This window comes from Vanessa cardui, chromosome Z (assembly GCF_905220365.1).
Source record: "Vanessa cardui chromosome Z, ilVanCard2.1, whole genome shotgun sequence".
NCBI lineage: Eukaryota > Metazoa > Arthropoda > Insecta > Lepidoptera > Nymphalidae > Vanessa > Vanessa cardui.
In genome coordinates this window covers 5505237-5525877 of record NC_061154.1, presented here as the reverse complement: position 1 = coordinate 5525877, position 20641 = coordinate 5505237, and the positions used below count along the sequence as shown (strand labels likewise).

At 33.8% G+C, this 20641-nt stretch overlaps 1 protein-coding gene across 1 annotated transcript in view; it reads right to left on the bottom strand.

Annotated features, from left to right (window-relative positions):
* Positions 1–20641, bottom strand: part of LOC124543143 (transient receptor potential cation channel subfamily A member 1) — a 76138-nt gene that overhangs the window by 2600 nt on the left and 52897 nt on the right. The window contains exons 4-18 of the mRNA XM_047121213.1: positions 12168–12324; positions 9539–9629; positions 7647–7716; positions 6626–6751; positions 5905–6201; positions 5434–5673; positions 4798–4905; positions 3576–3754; positions 2955–3234; positions 2575–2744; positions 2119–2263; positions 1807–1917; positions 1033–1288; positions 624–829; positions 345–533 (exon numbers count right to left, since the gene is read on the bottom strand). Of these exons, the coding sequence (XP_046977169.1) occupies positions 345–533; positions 624–829; positions 1033–1288; positions 1807–1917; positions 2119–2263; positions 2575–2744; positions 2955–3234; positions 3576–3754; positions 4798–4905; positions 5434–5673; positions 5905–6201; positions 6626–6751; positions 7647–7716; positions 9539–9629; positions 12168–12324 (2625 nt within the window). The remainder of the gene's footprint in view (positions 1–344; positions 534–623; positions 830–1032; positions 1289–1806; positions 1918–2118; positions 2264–2574; positions 2745–2954; positions 3235–3575; positions 3755–4797; positions 4906–5433; positions 5674–5904; positions 6202–6625; positions 6752–7646; positions 7717–9538; positions 9630–12167; positions 12325–20641) is intronic.

The window sequence follows — 20641 nt, the reverse complement described above, 5'->3', positions numbered from 1 at the left end:
TTTCATATAATCCATCCATTTAAAACAGGTGACATCAAAAATACAAATATAATACTAACAGATCATTTAAATTAAGTACCAATAATCTTGCTTCATTGTAGGTAAAAACTGAGAAGAACTAGAGAAGTTATATGAAAAGAATTAGATTTTTTACAATATTTACCCACATTATGTGTCCTATAAATAAAGATGCAAATCTCGAAGCATCTTTGCGTTAAATATCGAATTTTATTCGGTAACTATTTAATCAAAGCTGAGACGAGAGTTTGCTTTTTTATAAATAGGGCAATAATGTTACACGTCGTCCAGCTGCTTTTAATAAATACCATTTGGCCATCACCCACTTTTGATAACAGTACGTAGAAAGCTAGCCCAAAAGCTATAATGAGAATCGAAAACACCATCAAGACTTTAATCAGAGTTTGCAATATCTCAAGGAACATCACTACGTATATTCCGACTTGATCGAAACGTTGGAGAAGGAGTAGAAGATGGAACCAGGACAGAAATATTGTTATTGACGCTGCTGATAGCTGCAAAGAGAAAACCATATCAATAAATATCTTATAAATAAAAATAAAATCTTTAAATTATTTATTTATTATAGAAGGGATTTTACTAACCTGTATGTCTCCGTATATGGGATATATCGTTGGTATTACCGTCAGCGTTGAGCTCACATATAAAGTCCATGAGACGAAATTTGAAGGGTCGACAATATAGTGCAGTTTCTGCTCTTTCATGTTGCACATTTCTCGTATGAGACACATGAAGTTGTAGAAAAGAACGGCAACCGTGCTTGCATAGATAGCGATCATAGTTTCGAAATCTGTTGAAAATAAAAGGTTTCAAGCATTTCTATAAAATTGCACTTGGTGGACCATGTTTCCAACTTTTTCCCCAAAAGAAGATAAGGGATTTATGTCGCAGTGAAGCAATTAAAACTTGTATAATATATTTAGTTACTTTAACTTGTAGTTTACATGTATTTTAATAGTTAATAAAATGTTACGGAAACCATTGTATCCTCACCTTTTTTGTCTGCGATGTCTGTTGAATTAGTTCCATTGAATCCAAAATCAATGTCAGTTTCATTCAATTTATTATCATCAACAATAGGCTTACTCATCAACTTATAAGTGAAGAGTGTGACGAAAGTTAGATAAATGCAATAGAAAAGTACATTTGCTAGGTGGAAATATTTCCCATACGAGTTCCACTTCATCTGAAGGTATTTTTGGCTCAAGGGATGAGCTAGCAGTTCTACACGACCATGAGCTACCATAGCCTGAAATTATACTCAAAGAGATGACTTTTTGCAGCAGTATATTTGGTTAGTAATAAAATTTGTAATTTATTAAATATAAACATTTTTAGACAAATCACAAATAGTGTTAGTGATATAAGCATGTGAGTATGTACAGTCAACATCACAATAACGTCCTTAAAACCATATATTTTTGCACAGTTGGCGTGTATATAAATGAAATATGTGACGACAACCATAAAGATTAGCTTTACAGGTTAGGAGGTGTGTTAGTGAATAGTTTGGTTTTGTGATTAAAGTAATCTTTATATTTATAAAGATATTAGGAGAATAGTGCAGAGTGCCATTGTGCGATAGTGTTACTCCACTCACGTTGATCACACTCAACGGTTCGGGACGAAAGTTTGGGTCGTTTCGCGCCTGTCTCAGCGCTTCTATTTCATGCTTCGTATGTTGGTAGAATCTGAATGAGTACTTAATCTGCGACGAAGTAAAATATTCTATGTAATTATTTACTGCATATATCAATCTAAACTTACATTCAGGGCTGCTAAAGGTATATTCTGGGATTTCAGAGAACTGTCGGGCTTTCTGTTGCTATCATCATCGGTTTTTGTTTTCGGGCAGAACACCCGAAAGTTGTATTTGATCTAAATATGTAAATAGATTTTAGTAACAAATTTAAAATTATAATATTAAAATTAAACATAAAACATAAAATCACCTTTAGTATATTACAAAAAATATATGTTACCAGATTACAGCATATCTAAAAAACCTATGCAACAAGGATCAGTATTATGTATTATTTAAAATGAAATTGTTTACTATGACAGTGGGTTAGGTCTTACGTAGAAGCTTTTAGAGTCCTTCTTGCAGTTAGCCTTAGTGATACAATTGTCCTGCACCGCTTCAAACACATTGGGCATGCCAGCTATGAGTGCGAGTGTGACGCAAGGGTACCGATCTGATCGTAAGGCCATTACTTCATTTGCCCTGAAAACATTGCATGTAAATTAAAACAAAAATCAAAACAAGATGATATTTTAAAATAGATTCTCCAATTCAAATCGATATCAATTTATGCTTCAAATAAACACATTACAATTACAATCTAAATTTAATGAGACCGTTTTGAAAATATAAATTCAAAATCTGTCCAAACATCTTAATGTTTTTGAGCAGATACACTTTTATATACGTACATACATATGTACTGACGCATTGAAAAGTTATTTACTGAAGTCGGTTATAAGTGGAAGGCAACTTAATGCTTGAAGTAAAATCAAATATGTATTTTTTCTAACCTTTGTTCATGAGTCACCATAGCGAGAGCTGCTTCAGGGAATTTATAATAGATGGCATAGTCGATAGCGCTCAAGTCCAGGTTATTGTAACTCAAGCGACATCCCATAGATAGCAGTAATGCTATAGAGTTTGGTTTGTTTTCCATTGTAGCTAAATGTAGGGGCGAATTCTAAAAAAGGATAATATTTTCAAATAGAGAATATCGATGATCTGTTTTTTTTTTCATAAAAGTGTACAACTATTCCAAATTCAAATTTCTTTATTTGCCAGCAAACTTTATCGACTATGCATGAAACTTTCAAAGCGCTATAAAACTAAATAGTTTCTTTTTTTAAATGAATGTCCAAAAATATTGTTTAAATTAAATAACGAAACTTACTCCATCTTTATCCGACTGATCAAGTAAGTGTGAATGGACCGAGTGTAGAAGTTCTATTGTCTGCGTGTATCCGAACATGGCCGCTAGATGGAGCGGGTTGCGGCCGCTGTGATCTCTGTGCAACAGTGCCCCACGGTTGAGCAGAAGGTGTACGACCCTCGAATGTCCCTCACGAGAGGCGATGTGCAGTGGAGTGAGACCCTCACCATCGCTCTCGTTTATAACGAAAGCACCTTTATCTGAATCTAGCAATTGACACACGGTGTTGTATCGTCCATATCTGGAATTATTGAGAAGAGATTTGAAAATTTCAATGACTTGTATTTTATTAATGACTAAAAGTTGAAAATAAATCCTTTGTATGGTTTTTTCCTGGTCTTAATACATTTCTACTGAATTATAAGGTAGAATATACATGATATATAGTCTTCCCTGTAATTCAAGCTTGCTTTGTAAAAAAATCGCTTAAGTGGTCTGGCCTTTAAAGAGCAAAAAAAAAACATACGGACAGTCAGAGTTACTTTCCCACTTGTAATATTGGAATTGGTTGAATATATTTTTCCAACTTTGGATGTAAACGGAACTTTCTAGAATAATAGCAATAATTAACTAATATTTTACCTGGCAGCAAAGTGCAATGGACTCTCGTTGTTATTGTTCTTAAGGTTTATACAGGCGCCGAGTTTTATAAGATTCTGAAGGGACCGTATGTGTCCGGCGCGACTGGCGTAGTGGAGGGGAGAACAGCCCGTGTTATCTTTTTCATTAAGAAGCTTCGTTAAGCTGCTCTCGCAAAGATTCTACGGAATAATTTATTGACCATGTTAACATGTTAAAAAAATAGTTTAATTTTTTTTTATACATTTAAATTTCGATTTCCGATCGAACGTTTCGATTGTTGGCCAGATGTTATGCCTTTGCAACTATTATGCGTTTATTCCTTTATTAAATGTCGTAAATTTGTCGTTAGTTTTTTAAAACAGTATTAAAAAAATAGGTTAATGTAACTTATTACCCAAGTACCCCCAAAAATCCCTCAATAATATAAAGTCACAGCATATCCGAGACGACCTGAAAGAATTAGCAGCGGGATCGTGTTATCCGAGGCACGGAAACGCGCACAGATTCTAAGCGTGACTCAAGATAATTTTTCTATAGAATTTTTATAATAATTTTTTTATTGACTCGAGCGGCCTTTGAACCCTGGATCTCGGGACGTTCGGAATGATATCTAATCACTAGACCCACAAGGCTATCGTGTCTGACAATACTTTTGTATAGCAGCTGCAATAACATGAAATTGAATTTGTACCCGTAGTTTGGCTTAGTACGAGTTTGATAGTTAAGTAAATTCCTTAGGGTAGTCTTCTATACATAGATTACGTAAACCCCTCGTGTAAACGCAGTCGAAGTAAAGTACTATGGACCTTTTATAGTTTCTTCATCGACTTTAAAGTCGAAAGAACTCCATTCCACTCTATTCTTCAACTCTTATCAAGTTTGATAGAGAACATTTTCTTACGATTTTGCTAATTACAATTAAATACGTTAATTGCCAAAATAAAAAAAAATGTCATTGTTAGATACGATACATCGTTACTGTATTAATAGACAACAAAATATCTATTACCTACTTATTAAAAAAAAAGTTAGTATTTACATGAAAAGAGAATCTGATGAATTTTATTATTTTTTGTTTTTGTTAGTGTGAAATTATAATGAAACAAATGTCCCTTAATAATGTTATTCGTGGAAAGTTTTATAATAATTTGTTTTCTAAAACGTATATTGCATAATTCTCGTAATGCAAAATGTAACAAATATGCGAGTCATTTCTTCTTACCTTGCAAGTAGCCGCAAAATCCTCCAAGCGTCCTCCATTCATCACGACGAGATGCAGGACATTACGGTTGTTTACATCCTTAAGTTCTACATCAGCTCCAAGACGAATCTGGAAGTTTATTTAACAATTTATGACAAACCCTAAAAAAAGCACGAAGCGTCAGTTCACCAAGATGTAAGGCAGTTGATTTATTACATATGAAATAGCAGACAATAAAACAAAACAAAAATGATTGGAATATAAAAAAAAATCCCTTGCGAATAAACAAGAAGAACAAAAAATCAGCTCAAACAATATTATTCAAATCTGTATGGAATGTAAAGTAAGGGAAACTGGAAAGCTTCATGAAGTTCATTCAAATGTAAGCGTGAAGGACCTTTGTTCAAAAAACCAGATAACGTCCTGCACAAAAAATGAAGATCTACTGTATTCAAATGTAAAAAAAATATGAATCATTAGGAGTTTCTTTATTTTACAAGAACATATGCGGAAATGTATTAAATAATTAACAGATAAACGTTATATAATCTCTTCAAACCTTATTTTTACCTGTGATACAAAAATAAAGCAGTAATAAAAATAATTGAGTGTTGGTAATCATATCTACTTATATCAATATATAACAAAAACAATTACCAAAACTTGAACTGTCCTCCACCCAGCTCTTGAAGCGGCTAGAAGTAATGGAGATCTCCTTTCTTTATCTAAAGGATTTAAGTCCGAGCCCTGAGCGACAAGAAAGCTAACAATATCGGGATGGTCAAACATAGCGGCGCAGTGAAGCGGGGTCATCTTTTGCACGTCGCATGATTTCAGGCAGGCATCCTTTTCTTCTGGTTGTATACGAAACATTAGCTCGATAATCTCGAGAGCCCCCTGAAAGAAGCTAACGCATATAATATTCATCACGATTTTTATTTTAGTAAAGGCAGAGGAGGCGGGATCTAAAAGGCTATATCTCTTGAGGCTATAGTTACGGTTGGCTGACCCTTCAAAACCGGTACACAACTACACTATTACGTTGAGTGGGTAGTAGACGGGCATTATACAAGTAAGTCAGATAATTATTTTTCTATAAATTTTGAATTCTGAAACATTAAATCTTACCTGCGCACACGCAAGATGCACTGGCGTGGACAAATCATACTGTTGGGTAGATATCTTTGCACCTGACTTCAAGCATAGTTCAACAGCTCTTATATCTCCTCCGTGTACAGCCGAATGCAAGGGAACGTTCCCTTCATTGTCATATAGAGAAATCATTTGTTCTCTTGTACAACCCTTCGACTCCCCCCATTGCAGAAATATTTCCATTGTTCTAGATGAAGCGTTTTTTGCAGCTTCATGTATTGGATAGTAACCATTGTTACACGGGCGTTTACATTCTGCGCCGAGTTCAGTAATCTATTAAGATAATAATAGAGCAGTTGAAATCACAAATATAGTCTAGTAAGAGCCTGTAAATTTCCCACTACTGGGCTAAGAATTACTGATTTCACGTATGGTAGAATTTCGTTAAGATTAAACACATGTAGTTTTGCTGCGTTTCCGAGCATGAGATGAATTATAATTACAGATTAAACCCATGAAATAACAGTGGTGCTTGCTTGAGTTTGAACCCGAATACATCAGTACAGATGTACGCGCTGTAGCCACTCCCACATTGCTACATTAAATTTAAAATAAACAACCCATATTTAATCCTTTATTAAAACCAATTCCCGTAAGGCATTTAGTTACAAAAGTTACGTTGCTACTGTGGTACATAAAGGAATAGGAACGTTACTATGGTGTCGTATGTGAGGCAATTAAGGCGTATGATATTTACCAAAATCCTGGCGCATATATCATGATCGTGTATGGCTGCAAAGTGCAGTGCGGTACGTCCATGTTCGCCGCCGAGATCAACGTTAAACGCAGATTTGTATTTAACAAACAGTTGCAGAACTGCCACCTGAAGGAAATACATTATGTTATGACGACAACTCAAAGATAATTTAATCGTTTGGTAATTTTAAATTAGACGTAACGTTCGAATTCAAAAACATGAACAGAAAATAATTAAATTCAATCTGACTTTTAATTTTGTTTCAAAACAATTCTTTTATATTTTTTTTTCTGTTGTTCAAAACATTATTCTTAATTTAAATGTGCAAACTTATCTATGAATACCATTAAATAACGCAAATAAAAACAAAGTAATGTACGCAAAGGACAAGAAAATGTAAAGATTTATCAGTTAGTCTCAGATTAAACAGTTGGCCAATACAAATACTAGGCATATAGACTGTGATTGAAATCGATTTTAGATTTGTGGCTATCGATAAATCGTCATCTATTCGATGCCCTAATACCTAACTGAAATTGAGCTGGAACATCATTAGTAAACTTCAGACATCTATGTCAATTCATGTATCAATGTCAGCTGATACTGGTAGAAATAAATATTTTATGTCAACGAGATATTTTCTATTTCAATAGAAAGTTATTAATCGTTTTCATATGTAATATTAAAAACGGAGCACTTATTAATAACAACAATTATATTCAAGTAAGATTATTTTATTAATGAACATTGACTGATATGTTATTATGATTATTAAACATTTACATATATTATTATTTACATAATATGTGTTGTTAAATATTTTTTTATAGTGATGTTTCGTTAGGTGGTTGTATTTTTAAGATCTGGAAATAATTTTAAAACTTAACTGGAACCAATCTTGTCTAATACCTCTAGGTATTAGACAAGATTGATTTTGGTTTCCATTTAAAAGAATTTTCAGTATAATATTTGAAATTATCAATATACCATTTGCTACGAAAATAATTATAATATTACTTACCTTATTGAGTTCAGTGGCGAGATGTAGAGGTCCTTGTGATTTTTCATTCAAGATGCTTGTGTCGACTTTACTAAAATACACAAAAAAAAATTAAAAATCGAACACCGTTAAAAATTTTTTTTATTAATTGCAATTGAGACAGCATAATGTCCTATAACTACAGCTAAGATGGCCCAGTGATTAAAAATCGTGGGACATTCAGAGGATGCTTTTTGTTTTACTTTGTATTGAACAAAAATATGTTTCGAGTCAAGTTACGTTTATTTTGTTTAAATATTGAAATTGTTTCTTGTACATTTTAAGACGCTTCCATGATAAGCTACTGGAATGCTTGATTTATTGTGTAGCTTTGTTTGTTGTCTTAAATTTTCGCGATTATTACACATTTAAATAAAACTAATTATAACGGATGAATCGCGTATATGCAGTGTTCGTGGTCACGGGTAGAGTTGGTCAGTCTACCCGTGACCACGAACACTGCAAAGTGCTCGAAACGTCGGGATGTTTAAAAATAATTAATATACGCGATTCATCCGTTATAATTAGTTTTATTTAAATAGCTTTGTTTGTTTATAGAAACAAATAGTTATAGCTCTTCTATTAAATTATTCTATTTACTTCTATTAAAAAATTAAATATTTTACTTTTCAACCGTCAATAGTAAGCTACATAATTTTCAAATCAAAGCACTAATTTTCTAAGTTATTGTTTGAAGTTAGGTAAGTAAGATTGAGTGTTCTGGATGTACTAATCAATCAATCGCTGGACTTGTAATATATGCTTTACGGAATTTAGGTTAGTAAGACCATAATAGCAAAAAGACGAGTTGTGTCGTATATCGCTCTTACGAAAAAAAAAATCATAATTTGTTCATAGTATTTAAATGTAAATTAAATTTCATTTGTTTGATATATAGAAATATTACACTCACGTTTCTTGCCGGTTCTTCTCGGTAGAATCTACTTTCCGAACCGTTGGTAGCTTCACTTAATTGTTAAATGACGATTCAAAAGTGCTTGTAAAAGCCCACTTGAATAAAGTATACTTTGATTTTGATTTTTTGATTTTTGACGTGAAAAGAAAATTCAAACTCAAACTCAAATTCATTTATTCAACTTAGAAGCATTACCCTTACTTATTCCAATCTCAAGGTCAAATTAACCACTACCACCGGTTCGGAAAAACGAACACCCTGATCTAAGAAGAACCGGCGAAAGAAACTCAGCGGGTCTTTTTTTGTCTAATAAGTAAGATACATAATTGTTTATGAATAGAAACTGCACGGAGGCGATCGTTTCATTCCCAAGTAAAATTAATTAGTTGATTTTTTACATAAAATACATTACGTTGTTATATTGATATGACAAAAATCCAGTGACAATCCAGAGACGGTATAAAACGGTATAAAGAAAAAAAAAATCAAATTTCGAAAACGTGAACTACTTTTCGTAAGCCTACGTCCTATTCGGTATAGGGGTTGAGACTTGCAAACGTATCAAATTAATAGACTAAAGAAAGTACTCTGGACGTGAAAAGAAGCAGTAAAGAAAATTAGTTGATCTTTTTACATAAACGACATTAAACTGTTATTTTGATATCACGATACAATCCAGTGACAATCCAGAGACGGTATAAAACGGTATAAACAAAAAATAAAATATTTAAATTTCGAACGCGTGTATTATTTTTTGGTAGCCTACGTCATATTCGGTAGAGGGGCTGAGTCTACTAAACGTATCAAATAGATAAAACAACTCAATAAGGCTCTTTTGATATTGGTTAGGATTACATTCATGCATAGTGTACATCACTCTTTAGTCAAATATTTTATAATCTATTACTAATTCCAACATACGGTAAGCTGTGAAGAATCTCGATGCTCGTATACTTACTGGTTTAGCAGGAATTCTATCGCATCCAGTGAACCATTCTCGACAGCCACATGTAACGGTGTGTTCCCAGAGTTGTCAGAGATGTTCAAATCTAATAAAAATATAGGAAATTATAAAATACATAAAACAATTATTAAAGTACTTCAAATTTTAATAATTGACACTCAGATAGTGTTTGCATTTTTTTTAAAGTTAAATCGAATATTGAGGAATATGAGCCTGTAATTCTTTTTTCAAAATTTCGGTATGTGATCAGAATAATCGGTGGCAAGTTTTCACTACACTTCATAAATTTTATTCTAACTCATCAACTGCGATCTTTTCAATTCACCTGGCACATACTTTTACTCATTGTAATCGCCTGTCAATTTTTTACAGGATTTATAATAAACTAACTGCGCCCGCGACCTTGTACGCGTTTGAAATTAACACAAAAAAATATTGAAGCCTAAGTTACTCCTTATTATATCAGTTATCTGCCAGTGAAAGTCTCGTCAAAATCAGTCGGAATTAGCCGGAACAAACAGACAAACAGACAGACAGAAAAATAAAAAAAAAACGATTTTGGTATATGTACCGTGTACATACATGTGCATTGAGTAAATAGTGGCTATTTTAATATGACGAACAGACACCCTAATTTTATTATAATTATGTATATGTATAGATAAACAACGTCCTATTAAACTTTTTAGCTTAAAGGAACAAGGTTGCTTGATCTATCTATTTTACAATTTTAAAAATGTTGGGGCTGATGACGTGCCGTGCTGACGTCTGTCAGGTCATAGCTTTTGCCTTCAGCGTACTGTAAATCACAAGCGTACAAATTTCTAACCTTACAGGAAAACATTTACTCGGAGGGTCACAAGCTCATGGATTATCAAAGATATTAGATTAGCGTCGTAAATGTTAACCATTTTTTGGAACGCTAATGTGCCACCAACTTTGGAAAATAAGGTTTTCTGCCTCTTGTGACCGTTACACTAGGACACTCACCCATCCAATTCCAATTGGAATACAAAACCTAAGTACCTAATATAATATAAGTAGTCTTAAGTCATATTTAGTGAGTCGTTGTACTAGTGGCATGTACGAACACAATTCTCGAGGTCCTGGTTTCAAGTTTATAAAATATAAAATCTATGAAGAAGTATTTGAAAAACTTCCGATTAGCAGTCTAGAGTCTGGAATTTGGATGTGTTTCCAACTTTCCACTCAATGCCTCAAAGAACACGTAAAGTCAGGTCGTTGTAAGGTCTGTAAAGTTTTACGATGACAGAGAACAAAAGAATAGGGAGAGCATTCAAACTACCGTAATAGATCTCTTGGCTAGGCTTTCTTAGAAGGCCGTTGTGACTAAAATATTTTTCTTAATAAGACTTACGAATTATGTTAATTAATTTTTTTTGACAGAATACTTAGTAAATACTTTTTACTAAGTATAATAAGCGAGGTATAATTTTAAAACGTATATTGTTGCATTATTATTATTTTTTGAAACTGTTTTTACTAAATCGCTCAGTATAGCGATAAGTTTTAAATTAGTAGTTTTGTTAACGACAGCGGCCGCTAAAGTCGGACCTTGCATAAGTAATGAACAGACGTTCCAATCTCGCGGCTTTACACTGTTTTGCAATTATTGCTCCTAGCACTTAAGCAGAAGTTTAAGTCATGGGCAAAAAAATAACTTCTCTTCAATGACAGTGCTCATAAAAATAATTTTAATAAAGCTATTAAAGAGGATTACATGAAGGGAAGCTAATCCGTTTGAAACTATGTAATTGATTTGGATTTAATTTGCTAATGGGTTATTGCAACGTGATGATAATGAAAATATTTAGTATACACGTGTTTTGTTTTAAGGGGGAGGATAGTCAGTGTAATTCAAAGGACAGTGACAAGTCTTTGTAATTTTGTCCACGAACTTAGCAAAGTCATTCGTTGAAATAAAATGATTATTAACTGGGCTCTTAAGAGTTCAGATGAAAAAGGCTTAGAAAGAGACTTATAGCGATGTTTGACAGGTCTAGATAAGTTCTCTGTTCTGAAGTTTTGTTGATAACTTGCAGTTGGTCTTTAATTTACAATAGATCGGTAAAATGTCGGATAAAATGTCAAAGGTAAAATCATTCCAGAACTGTGTGGATAATTATTATTTTATCGACCAAAAATGAACCATGCTATACCCAATTCCATGTAACCGTGAATTTCGGTAATATAATAGCATTTATTTTTCATGGAATGCAATACATATATACCGAAAAAGACTGATCTTGTAATCGATCGAATTCCGAACACGTAAGCCAAAATTAATAAATCCTCCAGGCTGATACTTTCATGCAACATGAAACTACATTGAAAAGAATTTCTAGATATGCCATTTATAATTTATTTGATACAACTATTAGTGTAGGTGAATTAACTTCGTTACGGTAGCATGCGTAAGCGATCGCGTGGCGCCCGCCGAAAGATGGAGAGGGTACCGCTGGTTTTTTAGTGCGTAAACCCGGTGGACCTGGGTGCACTCGGCGTCCAGGAAACAGGGGAGTCCCACACCCCCCCCACTTTCCATCACGTGGGGGAAGCATGTAAAGCGTTTTTTTAACGAAAAAAAGGTGAATTAACTTACTGCCACCGTAGCGAACGATGAACTGCAATATATTTGTGTTATTCCTGGCTGCTGCTTGATGAGCCGCGGTGCGCCCACGCGTGTCCCGCACTGATAGACGAGAGGGTTCTGTCAAATACAACCGCTTGAAGTCTTCCACATTGCCGCTTTCAGCCGCCTGAGAGAAATATTATTATTAATTCATAACGAATGCTTAGATTTTAATAAGTTTTTTATGTGGACTCTCGATAACTTGAATACGAATTTGTGATTTATTAATTTATATTCCTTTGATAATTTTACATACATAGCTCGTAGTTTAATCCCTGCAAATGGAAAACAGGTCTTAATTCCACGTTAACGGCGCATATTGAATAATTGTATTTATTTCGTCTGATTTAACATGACAACTGGAAATCCTATTAAAATATCGTACAAAATCTGAATAACCTTGAAAAAATGTCTACGTCTGGACTATTCTGTTTTACCATGTCTGTTACTGATAGATACCTTTATTTATTTTTTAAATAAAGGTATCTATCTCTGCATCTAGGTTCAAGCGTGTGTAAGAATAGTATCGGTCTTTCACCGCCAAACTGCAGTACCCAGTATTACGTGTTCCGATTTAAAGGGCGAGTGAGTCAGTATAACTTCAAGTTAAGGTTTGTGGTGCATGGGCAGTGTAATATTTCCATTGTCTATGGGCGGTGATCACCACTTACCATTAGGTGGTTCCTATGCTCGTCCGCCTACACGTAACGTAATGTAAATCAGCTTATTCGTTTTTGAGGGTTATAGTACCCCACCATGTTAGGTACTCGCAGTCATAAGGTCATAATGTTTTCATTAACACAATCTATTCTAATACACTTATTACATTATGGGATCTGTAAAGTTTTTCAATAACTCATCAGCAATTAGATGTCAACCACAAAAAAAGTGCGAAGGCGTTAAAGTATTTTTCTTGAAAATTAATTATTAGCTCATTCAATTTAAGAAGTCATAGGTATTTTTTTTTAATCTATGATATTTAATTAAAGTAATTTTTTAGTTCGTGTACAGACCTTTAAAAATAGACATTTTAGTTGAGTTCTAAAAGTGGATGTAGTTGATAATCCAATGTATTTATATAATTTTTAAATTTGTGTTTTTGCTGCGAATGTTTTTAAATCCTAATATAACGCAAGCCTCAAAGATATTTTTGACTAAAATGGGTTGTAATTAGAAAATGTAGAGTTATTTTTCTTCGATATAAAGACTCATTATTTTTTTATTTATCTACATTAAATTTGCTACTGGTATCTTTTTCTATTCACCAAACAAATATACTTTGGCAATATTTTGATGTGCCAAAATCACATGTCCAGTCCTAATAGTAGTCACTATGAGGATAGACAAAGTCGCAATGTCAGTGTGAATTTACTATAAAAGCCTCTTTTTTATCGCTTTTTTTCGTCATTCTGTAATATAAAAGTTCTTCAAAAGTAGCCTAAGTTAAGCCTCATTGCATCAGATATCTGCCAGTGAAAGCCCTATAAAAATCGGTACAGCCGTCCCAAAGATTATTCGTAACAAACAATTAGCCCGTCAGACACACAAAAATGTACAAAAAGCTTATTATGGTATATGTATATGATGATACATTTATTATTTCGGTAAAAATCAAACGATTATATAAATCATATCAAATTAAACAAAAAAAAAATCTAAATCTACATCAGATAGAAAAAAGTTCTTTATGCTATATAATAATATAATTTTGTAATTATTTTATACTTATTCATGGCAAGATTGAATAAAAACATTTATCCATTCAAACTTCACATATATTAAGATTAGCTATGTACAGTTTGGCCGATTTTGCAATTACACAAATTTCACCGTAATCATCTCCTCGCGTATAGGTACGTTCATCTGGCTCTAAACCGGCTTTACGATTTCATTGTTTGTGATTTAGTACTCAACCCTAAGTGGAAAAGCCTGCTTAGCACGTCATCATTTACATAATACCAAAAATGATTTCAATAAATGAAATTATTGAACCATCGCAATCAATACTGCAACACTATAGAGTTGTTGAGTTTTATATGTATATTAGCTGTACCCCCTTGTACGCGTTTGAATTTAACAAAAAAATATTATTGCAGCCTAAGCCTTATCATATCAGTTATCCAGTGAAAGTCCTGTTTAAATCGGTCCAGACGTTCCAGTGATTTGCCGGAAAAGTCATACAGATAAAAATGTTATTTTTGTCTGTGTACCATGTATACATAAATACATTGAGAAAAAAGAGATATATTTTAATATTACAAACAGACACTCCAATTTTTTATGTATAGATTATAAAATAAACCACAGTAAAGCAATGATGGCATTGAAATTTCGCTGGACTTCATATAGCCGACGTGATATTATAACGTGTGATGTCAATCAATGTAAATATTGCACCATCACTCGTTCTGAAATTTAATTAAACATTTAAACGCGATAAGGGAAAGACTTTATATTTCGTTTGACTTCGTTTAAAACGCGTGTTCGTATGTGTTTTATGTACACAAGAATATGTTGACCAATATTGTTTGGATACACGTGTAAATTTTTAATTGATAAAAAGACTTATGTTAATCCTGCATGGTTCGTAAGTAGTTAATAAGGATAATGCACAATCACGATTGAGCCACAATTATTAATAATTTATATTACCATTCTTTATTCATTCGTTGTATTGGATTATTACATAGCAATTAATAATGTCCAATACCCGACCTCTAAGTTATAAATTCCTGCAGGCGATAATGTACATCAAGGGAATTAAGTGCAGTCGATTTTTATGTATTCCGTAGAAATGTAACAATAGAAGTGTATTTCCCTTCATAATAAATAATGCTCGACCCTTGGGGACTTTTTGCCAGCGATAATTGGTCAATTTACTCTTGTGAAAATGCTAGGTGTTAAAATGTAGGGATATCAGCAGCTACATTTTATTTATCAATAAAATACCGTATATTGCCAACTGTCTCGTATTGAAGAAAGGAGAAGATAATAGAGAAGAAGATATCATTATACAGTTCAGCGCAATTCTGGTTCAAGTTTTGGCGTAAATACGTTGCGGAATTCCGCTTGACACATATAGGCAGACCTCTGTAGGTAGACATTTAAATTCATTTGATTTGTCACTTTCTCTAACGACTGCTTAGCGAAATATAATAAAAGCAGACTAAAACCGAGTAAATTCAGTGGTACATTGAACCCAATTGGTGAGCTGAGGTGAGATTTTGGCTTGAGATCTTGGCTATGTGCCTTTGGCTGTTTAGTGAGCTACTTCATATTAAAAACAAGTAGACACAAAAATATGCAACTAATTTCGTGGCGGTAGTGCTTAAGTTGATACCATCCAGTTAACAGATATTTGAATGCCAAACAACATTTAGAATTGTCGTGTTCCGGTTTGAAGGTTTCCACTCTCTTAATTATCGTACTATACGTCTTAGTACCCAACGGCGGTGCACTGTTTGATGTGTGCAACGGCGCCAATGGTATGGTATACGGGTGACGGTGACTACTTACCATCAGATGATCATATTTGCACGTTAACCCATTTCATGAAACTAAAGGTGTGGACGATAGTTAAAAAAACTGAGGTAATTCGTGTTCAATGTGTACGAGGTAATTACTTGTTCACGATCACCTATGTTTCATCATCAGAGAATTCGAAGTATGAGAAATGTAATTTTTAAATATAATTTCGTTTAGGAGTAAAGCGAAAATAATTCATTATTAGTTACTATAACTTTCATATTAAAGATTTTTTTTTTATATTGATGAATATTTTCACGGCCATACTGTTCGTACAAAATACAGCTTAAATTAGCCGGTAATTTATGTAAAATCGAATAAAAATAACCACTTCTTAACGCACGGGTTTTCAATGAAGTTTGTAGTTACTTGATTTATGAAAGTTCTGATAATTCCTTGAGAATTCTTCCTTCTAAAAACTAAAGAAACTTATCTCTGAACAAAAATCTCGATTTATTCACGCTAAAATGAAATGTTTTTATTCAAACACGTATAAATAACTAAGGCAAGTTTGAAGTTGATGTGTAACTGCCCGGTTATATAGAGGTATTAACTATGAATAGGCTTATAATTATTAAGCATATTTATGCGTATAATACATACTTGAAGAACATCTTCGACTGGAATTGGTTGCAAACGTTTGAAGACTTTGGGTCCGTAACGAAAAATTTTCAAAACTCTCAGATAAAAAAGATGAAACATTTTGAACCTATTAAAGGGCGTCAGAATTTTCAAATATTATTCGTTGAAATATTGAACAGAGTCTACATTATAATAATCATAATAATTTACTTGATTAATTACACAGATCTATAGTTCACTCATGTAAATTAATTTGGCATAAGGGCGAGTGACTCGCGCCGCTACGTAATTTAAACTGAGAGATCAGAGATGTTAGCATCCCTGGAACATCATGAGCGAGCCTATTTTTACATTTTATTGGAAATATATTTACTAATTGTTACATGTGTGCGAATTTCACAAGTTCCGAAACTTATTATTGACTATAATGTGACCTAAGTTGATACGCGTATTTTTGATAGTAAACAATATAAGACGCACTTAAGAAATTTTATGGTTTGTGATTGACTCTAGCTACGTTATTTAGATCATCTTCACAATTGTTCTAACATTGCACCGATACATGTAGGGATTTAAAATTTTAATTAAACGAAAACCCGGCTTTGTACCGTTAAGACAAATAAAACTTAAAAATACCTGCCGTAACCCTGCACGAAATTATTGTTTCGAAAACATTTTCTAAATGCACCCGTGAACATCAAAGATGGCCGCCACTTGAAATGTCTTTGAATTTCATGGTTCGAAATATCTAGATTGTACGAATTTTGCGGATATATCTTAACGATCTATCGTAAGTCTGCACGAAATTATTACTAGTGATTTCTGATAATAATATGTAGATTGACTTTAAGGATAAAGACGTTCGGATTTTGCATCAGTTTGCTTCAGTGTTCAGCGGTGAAGAAAAACAACGTGAGGAAACCTGCATGTGACAAATTTCATAGAAATTCTGCCACATGTATATTCCACCAACCCGCATTGGAACAGCGTGGTGGAATGTGTTCCACACCTTCTCCTCAAAGGGAGAGGAGGCCTTTAGCCCAGCAGTGGGAATTTAGAGGCTGTTGTTGTTGTTGTTGTTGTTGTTCTAGAAATACTATACCAAACAGCGAGTTTTTTACCGATTCTTTTAGCTCAAGGCTACTTTCCGAAGTGGTGGTGGAGTTGATATTAATTGTTCAAGAATGCTTTATCGTGAAGTTTACTTTAATAAAGGACAATTGATATGATTTATGTAAATATTATATTAAAATCAATATCAAGTTTAGCGTTACATATATCCTTTAACTTATAATTTTACCGATCTTCTCCTTTTTTATGTGTTTGTTTAGCTCGCAGTTAAACTATTATCCGATATTTACAATCCGATACAAACAAACAAAGTGATGTAACTTAACTATTTATGATATTACTACAAGATTCTTTAAAAATATTAGTCAACATAAACAACCCTTAAAGGTAGCATTCCTGTAACAAGTTAGATTGTAACTCACTTCGTTATTACTCCGAGGTCGAGTAGGGTGTACATCGGTTTTCATGGGTACGCCACGAGGTCCCGGGTTCGATACTCGGCCGAGTCGATGTAGAAAAAGGTTATTAGTTTTCTATATTGCCTTAGGTCTGGTTGTTTGTGGTACCGTCGTTACTTCTGATTGTCCATAGCACAAGTGCTTTAGCAACTTACATTGGAATCAGAGTCATGTATGTAATGTTGTCCAATTTATTTATTTATTTTACTATTGTGGGTTGGCGTATATACTTGACCACGTTTTGGGGTGGTTGGGCTTTTTGCAAGTTCGTTTCATCTTGGCAGGTACCACTCACTCATCTCATCATCTAATAACGCGAAATATCAATACCTAGTATAGTTCTGTTCCAGTTTGAATGGCGAGTGAGGTTCTAACTGCAGGTACAAATGTCGCCTAATGCAAAAAGAAACATATTTTTTACATTAAAATATATGGATTTCGTAACTCAGTCGCCTGTCACAGTATAACATAACACATGAATGGATTACAAATTAATTAATAAAGTGCTTGGTGCCTATTAACTTATCCATCTATCCAGTATAGTTGCATAGTCCAAGCGGCAGAGCCGTTTTTTATTTGAATTAAATTTTTCCTTTGCACAGAACTATTTGGGTTACCAGGGTTAACAATAACCTTTCATATTGTGTTGCCTTATAAGTCGAAAGGATTTGTATATACACAAGTATAGCACCGAAATTGCGAAAGTGATACAGTTTCTTCATTTAGATAAAGCATCGGCCTTATTTGCGCTTAATTAGAATAAGGTACAGAACCCACTCGCGTAAGCAGGCGATATGGAAGTGATTGGGAGACTAAATCGTCTATGACCATAAGGCTTCACGTCTTTTGTCGCTCGATAAGGGGAGATAACTAATTCGACAAGGGAAGTTATCGCTTCGCTTGTTCAACCTAGTATGCCATCAGATCTTTGTTGCAAGTGTTCCGTTGGTCGCGTAAGTAGGTATCAGGTACAGCTAATTTGGTTTTCACGATTACAAAGCGACAAAGGCACCTCTTGCACATTTTTCTTGCCTTTCTTTTGCGCATATTTTGAAATGCATAATAATAATATGGTGCAGAGTATTTTATTGAAAGACTCATTCACATTTTCATTGTTCATTTCACTATTCAACTCATGATACCCGAGCCGAGAACCGAGTAGCTGCCACATATGAATCTTCAAGGCAAGGAAATCGTCATGAGACCCGTATGTGTCAGATGTGATTCTGTTATATTTGCTGCAACTGACCCACATTGGTTCAGCGTGGTGGGATAAGTTTCTAACCTTCACCTCGATTGGAGAGCCTTATCCCTTTTTACATTACTTTAAATTTAACTCACTAGTAGTATCCCACAGAGATGGCCCAGTGGTTAGAACGCGTGCATCTTAACCGATGATTTCAGGTTCAAACCCAGGCAAGCGCCACTATATATATATGTGCTTAATTTGTGTTTATAATTCATCTTGTGCTCGGCGGTGAAGGAAAACATCGTGAGGAAACCTGCACGTGTCTAATTTCATAGAAATTCATTGGAACAGCATGGTGGAATATGTTCCAAACCCTGTCCTCAATAGGAGAGGAGGCCATAAAACCAGCAGTGGGAAATTTATGGGCTGCTACTTCTGACAGAATCAAATCTGCGAATTTCATAACACTAGGTTGAATTTTTTTTTAAATATTTAGTCCATTGTAATTTTAGTGAATCCTGGTCATATAATAATCCTGCATCTGATAGAGGATACACGATAGATATGCGAGTATACAGAAAAACAAACAATGCATTTACACGCTTCAATTTATATAGATTGTCGATTTTATAAAGGACTATAAAGCTTTTAATGTTAATGACTGAATATTCTTTAATCTTCTGTAATATTATCTCATACACTTATATAATACGTAACAATTAATCTATACTAATATTACTCATACTCTGTCTGTCCGTTGCTCTTTCGCAGCCAAATACTGAACCGAATTTGATGAGAATTGGTATGAAGCAAGATTGAACGTCAAGTTACATGAGGATTTTTTTCACCTATCGACGACGACTAGTTACGTATAAAAATGTATTTTTTTATGGCCCACGTTAGAGGACGAGCATATGACCATCGGATGGTAAGTGGTCACCACCGCTCGTTGACAATGGCGCTGTAGGAAATATTAACCATTCCTTACATCGACAATGCGCCACTAACCTTGGGAACTAAGATGTTATGTCCCTTGTGATAACTACAGGGAGTTACACTGTTTCATTCAAACTTCAAACCGGATCACAGACAGTGATTACTGCTGTTTAGCGGTACATGTCTGATGAGTAGGCGGTACCTACCCAAACGGGCTTGCACAAAGCCTTTTAAAATCATTAATTATTGTCACTTTTATTTATCTACGACCTACATGTACTTAAAACCGTAATCGTTTAAGCGAAAACGATTATAATGTATACTAACCGTGTACCCAATCAGATTTCCCATAGGATACATTTCCGGGACGATACACCTTAACGCGAGTATAAAAGCAAAAGTGATCGGGATTTTTAAGTAAATACTAAATTTAAAGATACTTCCCATGTAAACGTTCGTTTTTATTTAACAAAGAATTACGCTATTGATACTGAATGGCTTAAAAGACATAGACAATATAACTATTTCTTGAAAATTTTACTCTTCCATAAAAACAACTTTTATTTAAAATTATTAATGGATTATAATAGAGATTTTTTTCCTAAAGTCTTATTAGAGACTAGCTGTGCCCGCGACCTTGTACGAGTTTGAATTCTACAAAATAAAATATTATTCTAGCCTAA